At 44.3% G+C, this 11,511-nt stretch overlaps 1 protein-coding gene across 1 annotated transcript; it reads right to left on the reverse strand.

Moving 5' to 3' along the window:
* Positions 1-4,339: 4,339 nt before the first annotated feature.
* MGME1 (mitochondrial genome maintenance exonuclease 1) lies at positions 4,340-10,815 on the reverse strand. The gene is made up of 4 exons (XM_066595780.1): positions 10,157-10,815; positions 9,757-9,979; positions 7,308-7,440; positions 4,340-4,860 (listed from the first exon to the last, which is right to left on the reverse strand). The coding sequence occupies exons 1-4, from the start codon at positions 10,698-10,700 to the stop codon at positions 4,717-4,719; spliced, it is 1,044 nt and encodes a 347-aa protein (XP_066451877.1). The 5' UTR covers positions 10,701-10,815; the 3' UTR covers positions 4,340-4,716.
* Between the last annotated feature and the right edge of the window lie 696 nt (positions 10,816-11,511).

Consider the following 11,511-nt stretch of genomic DNA (forward strand, 5'->3'; position numbering starts at 1 on the left):
TCTGGGATCCAATTTTTGTGCTTTTTTTGCCCACTGGAGGTCATATATTTCTGTTTCTTATATGGCAATGGCACTCGAGCTGGCTGACTGCTGTTATAGCCCATCTGCACGAAGGAGCAGGTTAGCGAGTTGTGCATTTGAACACAGTTGGAGTAACAACATTTTATGTGGCTGCAATTTACTTGACTGCCTACTACCTGCGTGTCAGATCGATTCTTGCCATCTTCCATCGATAAATCGTTTACAGCCAATGGATCCCTTTTGTCAGATCCAACCATTCTCAATAAGAGAAAACCTCACAAGGTTGCCAGTTTTTGAAATCCTGGCCCCATCTAGTCTAGCATCAATGACCAGGCCTCATTGGAAGTCACTCGGAGCGCTTCATTTCCCCCACTCTAATGTAGATTCAAACAAAGTGATCACATTAAACTTGCCGACTTGATTTTATGATGCACTTTAGGGATGTGTCTAATCTCCATATAAGGACACTGCATTCATGGAAGAGCAGGTGTCTCTAAGTGTCAGTTCAGTGTATATGCCTTTATGGCACACAGTGGGTATAGAATAACAGTACCGCTGACAAATTCAACTTTAGGGTACTACTTTGGGCAGCACATGGTCTCCTGGACCATTAATCCAAGAATAGTCTCGGTATACTGGTAGCTTAAAGGAACCGGTCAGAGGCACAATAATGTGGTATGAGAGGGACAGGCAGACATGTAATTGATACATACCGTTAGGTTAAGGTCAGGCTAGGTGGCGTTCTTGCATGAATGGAGAGACAAGCAGCAATAAGGAAAAATGGTTAAGATAATAGCCGAGGGAAGGACACAAGAAGACGGGAAAGCTGGGTGAACAGGCACAGGTAAAAAACAAAGAGCCAATCCAAAACTTTAGCACCTTTGCAGAACATTATGGAACCTATTGCTCAGTTACCCTCCGATGGGGTTGGGTGCCTATTGAGCCCGGGAACCATCAGGATTGGTAGGGGATGGAAAAGCTGGGTGTGTGTGATGACACTTTAAGAGGCTGGCTGACTGTGAACACCCTAAAAGACGCACAGACATCAATTTTGCAAATACACATGTAAATGCGCTTACACCTGTGACACCGGCCTTTAGCCTGTCACACGACTTTATGTGCGCATGCAATACGCAGTGAATAGAACTTATTGATTAAAATGGGTCCGTTCACATGTGCAGATTTTGTGCATGCATTTCGATCATGCAAAAAAAAATAAACCACACAGTGTGCTTTATTTTCCTGCACATTCGTGCAGGAAAAGAGCATGTATGGAGCCAATTACACTATTTGCCCATTTCAATGAATGGCAGCATGGTTGAATATCATTTTTTGCATATAAAAAGTATAGTAAAACATATGTGCACACAAATCTGCAGTGCCCATTGTGTAAGTGCCCGCGCCCATGCACTTATGCCTGTGTGACAGCGGCCTTAAAGAAAACATTACTTTACATTGCTTCATAAAATGGTTTAACTGTAAGTCTACCTGATTAACATTTCAGGGCAACAGAAGGCATAAAGCAATGAGACAGTTCCTTGAATTACAGAATCAGGACTAATAAAAAAAAACAATTTTGTACAAAAATAATTCAAAATTTATTCCAGAAAATTATGCACAATGGTGAACCGCAACCCCGCTCCCCCCCATGATACAACGCTATCTCAACAGTACCATTAATATCTTTATTACTACTTACAAAAACACAATGCTTCATTTATTAGTCTTGCATAAAGATAAAAGCTTGGACATTTCATAGTCTTTCCCACTGAATGTTTTAAGGCACATGAATTAGATCCCAAGATCGATGGCTCCCCATTCATGCGCTGGCTGGGTTCCCACAGCGATATGCAAGTTGTACCCGAGAAACTCTGGTGCAATTTGCATGGGACAGCACACATTCTCCACGCACGCTGCAGATCCGATGCTCCTCCGTGAAAACGGACAAGAATAGGACGTGCAGACATTGTTATCTATGGGTTCTGTGAAAAATCATTCATGTGAATCACTTGGACTATTATGGGCCGTGTGCGATCCGTTGAGTACATGACCCAAGAATACAGCCATGTGGAGGTCCGGGTGCGGAGATCCTCAAATCGCTAGAAGTGTAGGTCAGCCCTTCTGATGGCGCTGCTTAGGAGAAATACTGACAGTAAACGCTAATTTACTAAATACTAAGACTACTGTGTAACACTGTGTAAAAATATATTAAAGCAGTTTTTCCATCATGGATCTTAAAAGGGAAGTATAAAAGGAAAGTCATGATTATGGATCCAGTCTCGCCTTTGGATATGAAAAGCGGATTGAGCGCTGAACTGCACATGTTCTGCAGTGCAAAGATCCGCAGCATTTGGTGTGAATTTTGACACGTATTTTAGTGGGGATCCGCAGTGTATCCAACTGGTTGTGTGGAATCCACACCAAACTTTGCAGCAAATGATGCAGATTTTTCCAATGCAGAAAATCCAGAGCAAATGACGTGTGAACACACTCTTAAAGGGAACCCATCACATCCTCTCATCAGCAGTGCAGGCGGCATACTTGTACTGCTCTGTTCCCTTTGACTCCAACGTTTTTCTTCTAGGCCTTCCCCATTCACCCACATGGGCTCTTGGTACGGGCAGAGCTAAGCAGTTTTCTTCTGGCAAGTGGGCGGTCTTCATTACCCACTGTCAATCAAAATTGACATCATCCAATGACTCAGAGTAGTGAGGAAGGGAAGACTAGTGCTAGGCTAAGTATGTAACGGCAGCTGATGCGAGTGTAGTCAGCAGGGATGCAGAAGTATAAGCAAGCAGCCGGCCCTGCTGATCAGAGGTCAGGACAGGTCAACTTTAAAGGCACCATCAAAACTACACTGTGTTCTTTGTGACTTATGCTCTCTCCTATAGAAACCCATATAAAAACTAGGTTAAAAATTTCTTAAACTACTTTGAGAAAGCTTTCCTTTCAACCCGTGTCAGGACAAGGTTTCTACTATATACAAATCGATATAATGCACACGTCTGAATAAGGAAGCAGTCTAACCGGGAGGTTTACTGCAAATACACCTTATATGCAGACATATATGGTGCCCATAGGTTCTTAAGAAAAAAAATATACTGTGTGACATGTCATGTTCTTCTTTTAATGGGATGCCTGTGTATGGATACACTTGAAGTACGTGCTGTTAGGCTATGCCAAACAGACAAGGATAGTATGAATGCCACCCAAACCGAATGGGTTAAAGATGTTTGACGCACTCATCAAGTTATGGATCGCGAACTGTACCATAAACAAAAGGGTACTGTAAGGAACGAGATTTACTCCAACACGTCTTGATATTTTAACAGGTTTTAACTAGTGATGAGCGAGCATTGCCCTTAGCGAGTACCTGCCCGCTCGAAATACAAGGTTCGGGTGCCGGCGTCGCGCAGGGAACTGTGGGGAGGAACGGAGGGGAGATCTCTCTCTCCCTCTCTCCCCCCCCCCCCAAATGCTGACTGCTGCTACTCACCGCCCTCCTGCGCCGGCACCCAAACCTTGTCTCTCGAGCGGGCAGGTACTCGCTAAGGACAATGCTCGCTCAAGCCATTACCCTTAGCAAGTATGCACGCTCATCTCTAGTTTTAACCCTTGCCTGGCTAAAGCTGGTGTACGACACCAATGCTCCCATTCCTTAAACTAGAAAAACATTCATAGTGAGAAAAGTTACATCTTGAGGGAGAACAATAAAACAAAGCGTATCCTGTGGATATTTTGTAAATGCCTGTAATGGGAGAGGAGTGTCCCCTCTTTCTAGCCATCAGTGCTTGGAATACTTAAAGGGGTTGTCCCGCGCCGAAACTTTTTTTTTTTTTTCAATTGCCCCCCTGTTCGGCGCGAGACAAACCCGATGCAGGGGTTAAACAAGAAAACCGCACAGTGCTTACCTGAATCCCCGCGCTCCGGTGACTTCTTACTTACCTGCTGAAGATGGCCGCCGGGATCTTCTCCCTCGGTGGACCGCAGGGCTTCTGTGCGGTCCATTGCCGATTCCAGCCTCCTGATTGGCTGGAATCGGCACGTGACGGGGCGGAGCTACAAGGAGCCGCTCTCCGGCATGAGCGGCCCCATTCACAAAAGGAGAAGACCGGACTGCGCAAGCGCGTCTAATCTGGCGATTACACGCTGAAAATTAGACGGCACCATGGAGACGGGGACGCCAGCAACGGAACAGGTAAGTGAATAACTTCTGTATGGCTCATATTTAATGCACAATGTACATTACAAAGTGCATTAATATGGCTATACAGAAGTGTATAGACCCACTTGCTTTCGCGGGACAACCCCTTTAATCTACTGCTCAGTTGACTGACCTTCCATGTGTACGCACAAATATCAGTCATAATAAAAATATAATACTTTATCACGCTAGTGAACAGGACTGCGCTCAGCGTGTAGGGACAAACTTACAGTCACCTAAAAGCACGGCTACTTTAACATACAAAAATATGTTCCCACCCCCATAGGATTACAAGATAATATTAATGGGTTTTAAATCAATCATTACGGCATCCATGGAGTCCCAGAATTAATGTAATTAACAGGTAATGCCTGGCATTGTGGGCAGTGTCTTTTTTATAAAACAGTTTTCATGCCCTATAGGAGAATTTGGAAGATTCTCATTCATAAATGCAACATTCTTCCAACCGGTCCACAACTCTTACAGCTCGGTTACGGCTTCTCCTTTTTCTCTTTGTATTCTTCGAGGCGTAGAAGCCATTTATCCCAGTAGTGTAAACACATTTCAGAGTCCATAAAATGGGCATGAGCAGGTGAGCCGTCTTTATAGGCAATGACTATAAGTCCGCAATCAACCTGTAAAACAAGAGAACTCATCTAAACACACAGGCATACAATAAAAAAAAATCACGATCAGTCCCAGGTCTAAAACCCGCATTTAGACTGAACGATTTTCGTTCGAATGAGTGAAACTGAACAATAATTGTTCAGTTTAAATGTGAGCCAATGCCTGAATGACAAACAAGAATAGCATGGGTCATGAATAGTAGATCAGCAGGGTCTGTTGACCAGGACCTCCCCCAGTCAGCGATATATTGAGGCCAGCACGTATGTGCACTGAGCAGATTTCTGCAGAAAGCAGACAGCTCTGTCCTTACTGCAGTGGTCAGGCTTGGTATTGCAGGCCAAACTCCCTTAGAAATAAATCTCACTGCAGCCATCTCTCTCTCTTCCCCAAGGCTTTATTTACCCAACAGTGACTTTCTTTTCTGCTGCGTTTACTGCTGAGAGAGGAGGTGTCCTGTACTCCATGACTTCCTTCAACATTGTAGAGTGGTGTAAAACATACTCTGTGGATGGTAGGCAGGAAAGTCATCAGTAACTTCTCCTGGTTGCCCTCACTGTAAAGCTGGGTTCCCACGGGACAAAAAAATCCCACAGCTTGGCCGCACCGAAAAGCCATGAGATTTCCGCGGGAGAGCCGCAGCTTCAAGACCTGCGGCATATCGCCACGGGTTTTGGAGTGGTTCGGCTGCCGGCATTCCGTTGCGGCTTTCTCTGCAGCGGAAAAAAAACCCCAAAACAATTGACATGCTGCAACTGTCAATTCCACGCTGCATTGCTGATTCCGCCCGGCTTTGCTGCAATGGATTGGCCGCCCCGTGTGGACAAGATTTTCGCAAAATATCATCCACATGGCTGGCTAACCCCGGGATTAGGAGCCGCGGGCGGATTTGCCGCACACAGATTCCACACGCAACTTCCACTGCAAATCCGTCCCATGTGAATCCAGCCTAATATTTTAAGGTTTCTAATGATAAAAAACAGAACTCCAAAAACACAATGGGAGGACATTCATAAAACCTTTTATGCCACTTTCTGGTGAAAAAAAAGATGCATATTTTTGCACAAGTAAGGATTTGTGCAAAACTTTATGACTTTTTGCTATTAACCACTAAAAAAAAAAAGGGGATGTCACTTGTAGGGAGGTGCATTTATGTAGAATTTACGCCAGCAACTGGCGTAAATCATACCGGAAATGAACACTAAATTGGATCTGGCATACATATGTGAACGGAGGATCTAAAATGTGCATAATACATGAAGATCATTGTGCGCCGGTGGAAATACTGTTAAGACCGATGTCTGAAATGCCTGCCCTAATAAATTTCCTTTTATGTTTTAGGCTCATTTCTTGGCCTGATGCGTGTCGATTGGTTACTGTTTCATTTTCTTTCGGGCTGAAAATCCAATTATGTGGACCAACGCTCATAATTACAACTGTTCATCCCCATAGACCAGCTGTACATTTTCCTGTTCACAAGGGAATCGGTAAATATTTTTATGTTCGCTGAAACTCAATGATCAGCTGACAAACAAATCTTCACTCGTTTGTCAGCTGATCGTTGGATCTTTTACACGGCCTGATTGTTAGTTTAAACCAATAACAGGCCTGTGTAAATGGACTGTTAGGTCTAATTCACGCAAGTGAGGTTTGGATCAAAGTTCTGTCACAGTAGCCGAGTAAACTAAGGCAGAACTCGGATCCGTTAAAATCAATGAGACGATTCAGACAAGGAATTTTTTTTTTTTTACAGACTGATGTGGTAAGAGGAATAATAGCATCTCTTTTACGGAAGACAGTAGGAATGCAACATCCACTGTCCTGCACATCAGGCAGCACAAGGAAGGGGTGTCTGCTGTGCAGTCCAATGCAATGTTTGCCCGAAAATCTAAGGCACAACTCACACACGGCCATCTGAATGCAGTCTTAGGCCTCCTGCAGACGGCCGGGTCGAATCTGGCTGCGAGAATTCTCGCCGCGGGACCCGACCCGAGCCACGCAGCTCTGGCTCTTTCATAGAACATGCTGCGGTTTGTTTGCCGCGCAAGATTTCGCGTGGACGAACCGCAGCCGTCTGCATAGGAGTGCATTTGCTAACGCAATCCTATGGCAGCTTCCAAGGGCGGAAATTCCGCGGGAAATCCCGCCCGTCTGCAGGCGGCCTTAAGAGTTGCTTTGTAGGCAGTTATCTGATGTTCAAAGGTTACCCTACATTTTAACTTAATTAAGATCAAATATTTCTTCAATTTGTGTTTGCTTACAAAACCTAAACAAACATGTGAGATATGCTAAACAACAAGAGGTTTCCAATCTTATAGATAAAACACGTCTGACTTCCCAATATAGAGCTGACACACACACACACACACACACACACACACACACACACGTTTGACTAAAGAGAAGCATTATTTGGTGACGCCGATATACAGTAATAGAGAAAGTCCAACTCACTTACCTGAAAGTTATAATTATTGTCGTGATTTATGGCTCCCATATATGCGGCTACCTGCAGTGGATTATCAAACGTGTTCTTTAAGTTTGGTTTCTGCTTTTCAGAGGTTTTCCAGTCTATTACACACAACTTCTCTCTGCAAATCAAAAAAAGTTGTGAGTAAAAATAAAATAAAAATGCCTAGAGGAACCGGGGGTCAGCAGTCAGTCTCTGTGTGGCTGGGTCCACATGGGGGCCAATATGAGTCGGGATGCCCGCAGTGGGCATTCCACTGCAGATGGGCAGTCACATAGTATGTTAGGCTGAATGAAGACAAATGTCCATCTAGTTCAGTGGAAGGTCAGGCTCCAAACCTGCGGATTTTGAAGTGAGTTTTATTGCATAGTTGTGTGTGGAACTCATCCCCTCAACTGACATGCTGCAGAATTTAATTCCGCATCGCATGTCGCCCTGTGTAAATGGCCGTTAGAGCGCCATAAATTTATAGGGCTATTTTGGCAAGAGACAGGGAGCCAGGTGCTATATTTTTCATACTCATCCGCTACCTGGTTCCTGCCTACAAAGTCTGCACACCGGCTGACAATCTGATTCTTTTTAGAGTCCTCTTCATGCAGTCTCCTATACAAGTTTATGGGAGTGGACTCCCTGTCACTTGGCCTAACAGCACCATAAGCTTGTGTATGGTACTTTAGGTAGGTGACAGGACCCCTTTAAAAATAAATAAATGAAAAAAAAATATCTATCTCCTATAGGCCGCTTGCACACGGGCGGAAATCCCGCGGCAGGATTTCCGCCGCTCAAAGCCTGCATAGGAGTGCATTACAATACGCACTCCTATGCAGACGGACACGGTTTGGCTGCGAGAAATGTCGCGCGGCAAACAAACCGCGGCATGTCCTATTTTTGTGCGGGGCTCGCAGATACGTCACTCACCCGGCCGCCGGCTCCGGTCTGCGCATACGCCGGCTGCCCGGCAGCCGGCACATGAAAGAGCCGGGGCCGCCGGGCGCGGGTGAGTACGCGCTCGTCTCTGCAGGCGCTCGGGTCCCGCAGCGAGAATTCTAGCCGCCGGATCCGACCCGCTCGTCTGCAGGCGGCCATAACGTGTGGATGAGCAGTGGGAGTGTCAAACAAATGAGCGACTCTGATACGGTGTGAAATCAGCAATGGTCCTTTTACACTAGCAGATAATCTGGCGGTGCCACTGACCACTGATCGACATGTCGGTCAGCACTCGTTCCTCTATGTACATGGGCAAATATCTGTTCTGTGGGAACAATCAATCGTTAACACGATCTTTTCGTCCCCATACAGCGGTCACATCCATCCGTTTACAAGAGAAGATGCACAGCCGGCCAGCGTGCAATTTTATGCTCACCTAAACAACACAATCAGCTGAAGAACGACTGTTTGCTCATTCATCAGTTGATCGTTCCTCCTTTTAACATAGCCCGGTAAAGCAGCCAGTATAAAAAGACTTTAAAAATTATTAAATATAATTTATTTTTTGTATCTGTATCAGAATTGTAACCCCTTAATGACCAGGGTGCTTTGGTTCTAAAAAGGACCAGACACTTTTTTTTACCCATGTGCTGCGTTTTTTTCTCCTGTGATATATAGGGCTATTTTTTTTTCCCTAAATTTTTTCACTGACTTTTCCCCCCCGTTTTTTACTTTTATAAGGGGTAAAAAAAGAAGAAAAAAAAAAAGTGTTTTTTTTTAAATCTTATAGTTTATATTTAAAATTAGTATATTTACACTAAAATAAAGTACGTTTTGATATATAATTTGCATAGTATTGGATTACAGGACGCATGCGGCGACGATTTAGGTTGGCGTCAGCATCGGGTTATTTTCATGTATATATTTACATTTTTTTCTGTAATTTTTTTTTTTTACTTGTTTTTGTAACATTTTTTTTTACCATCTATGTCCCCCATGACATCATACAAGATCTCTTTGGGGTCATTTACATTGTCTTTTTTTTTCTCGCTTTCAAATTTCACACTTTCTCACTGTAGTTGGGGCATCCATAGGAATTCAAGTTACAGGTGAAAACATCCCCCTGTACTGACAATAGTCATTAACAGAGCTGATCAGAGGCTGCTAAGACTCATCAACTCTGCTGTGCTAGGGACCACCCAGCGGTCGTGTGTAGTTGGGTCGAATAATGGAAGTCACACTTTCGCTTTTCTCTATAGTACATAGCGCTCATTGAGCACTATGTGGCCTGGAAAGGAGAGGGCAGAAGCTTTAATCCTGCTCCGTACGTCTATCGGCAGGAGTTAAAGCCCAGGACCAAGCGCCATAAATTTACCGCGCTTGGTCCTTAATGGGTGAAGCCCTGGGCCACAAGTTTTAAAACCCAGAAGACATTGGGGAATTTTATGTCGGCTTTAGATAACGCTCCATGCAAAAAAAAAAAGAGAACACACACATGCAGATTTCTCACCGATATTTGGCCACACAGTCTACAAAGCCCAAGTACTGCAGCTCCGAATGGACAACGGCGCTTTCGAGAGTCTTGACTCCTACAACATGAGACAGAACGTGTTCTGCGCTGTTCATGTATCCAACCAGTTCTTCAGCATCATCTGGTTTCTGGGTGTATTGTTCCTCAGATAACAGCAAGTCCTCTAGCTGCGCATGGAAGCGCTTTCCCTGTGAGAACAGAGCTTGAAAGGAGATGAACAAATAATTAGAATCTATACTGAAGATACAAAGAAACCAAAAAGTGGCTTAATTCCCATACAGCACAGTAAACATCACTTCAACACTATGCCTGATCTAGTAAAACGAATCGGCTTCACTACCCATAGTAGTAACATATATATGCATGCATGTATGTATACCTGCTGTGTACTCTATGAAGCCTTCCTCCCCTAACTCCATGATCATCCTCTGCTTCCACCTCTCCAAATAAAATGCCTGCTCCATCGGCATGGTCTGCTGAAGGATTCGGGTGACACTTGGCAGTCTACCATTGGCCATCTGATTCTTGCCCGGTAGGCCGATTTTCACTGGGATGTTGGGATCCGTCTTCTCCACAGACAAAAGGACCTTATTGGGATTGTTTAATGGAATGTGGTTCTGAGGGACTTTTGAGTCAGATTCCTGCGCTGGTACCTTCGACCTCACTACTTTACCATACAAGAAATGGTCTTCTTCAAATAGACTGTCTGGAGTTTGAGAACCGGCCTTGGAGGTGGTTACCGTCCGCAATAAATCTGCATATTTTCCCTGGTCAACATCTTCATAACCGTTTACTTTTTTCTTCCTGCTGAAGAAACTACAGGATGTGGACAAGAAAGTCGTCAAGTTCAGCTGATGGGGCAGGACGTCTACTACTCTTTTGCAATTTATACCCAGCAGCCGAAGAGGTTTCATTGTGAACATCAATAAAGATGTGCTGAAGAAAGAGGCTCAATTACCTGGAAAAAAAGGAACAGAAAGTTACAAAAACATAAATTGGTGTTGGCGAGTCTCCATGGATTGGCACAAAACTTGAAGAATAGGACAAAGTAGAGCTCATCCAAATAATGACTGTGAACTGCCCCAGAGTTGTAGAGAACTTTATTATAGTTGTATTGGGCCTAACTATACCTTTTATGCCTTTGATTTCTTATGTACAGATATTTTTTTTTTTCTGTTGGATTCTGGAAAATGCTCCATCAGACAACGTGCTAAAGAGGCGTTGTCACATCCCATAACCAGAGGGACAGGCTGCCTACCCTACCGATTCAGCCGACGGCTTCATTCTTCTTCTATCCTCCGCCGCCCACAATAGCTCCGGTTACTTTCTGTACCCAACACTAGTTTACCCCAACCGTAGTCAGAGGATGTGACGGCTTCTCATTAAGGTAAACATTGCTTATAAAGGTATGGATCTTCAGTATTTGCTGTTGTATGACTCCAACATATGGTGGCTCAGTAAGGGCCATGTCTATCATTCCTTACAGCACAAACCAAGTGACGCCCGCTGATCTCCACAAACCTTCTAGCCATCCTAGATTACGACCAACCTCCTGGGTAAAGACGACAGCAGAAATTTGATGACGCTAAATAAAATTTACTAAACACATCGAAATGTACATCTTCAACTTTCAAAAAGTCATTATGGAAGTGGTAGATCTGCAGCCCGTGCGGGCGGTGCACAGCGATATGTACATCTGATCCAGCACCAAGAAGGGGTCAAGATGGCTGCAAC

Source organism: Eleutherodactylus coqui, chromosome 3 (assembly GCF_035609145.1).
Source record: "Eleutherodactylus coqui strain aEleCoq1 chromosome 3, aEleCoq1.hap1, whole genome shotgun sequence".
Lineage (NCBI taxonomy): Eukaryota > Metazoa > Chordata > Amphibia > Anura > Eleutherodactylidae > Eleutherodactylus > Eleutherodactylus coqui.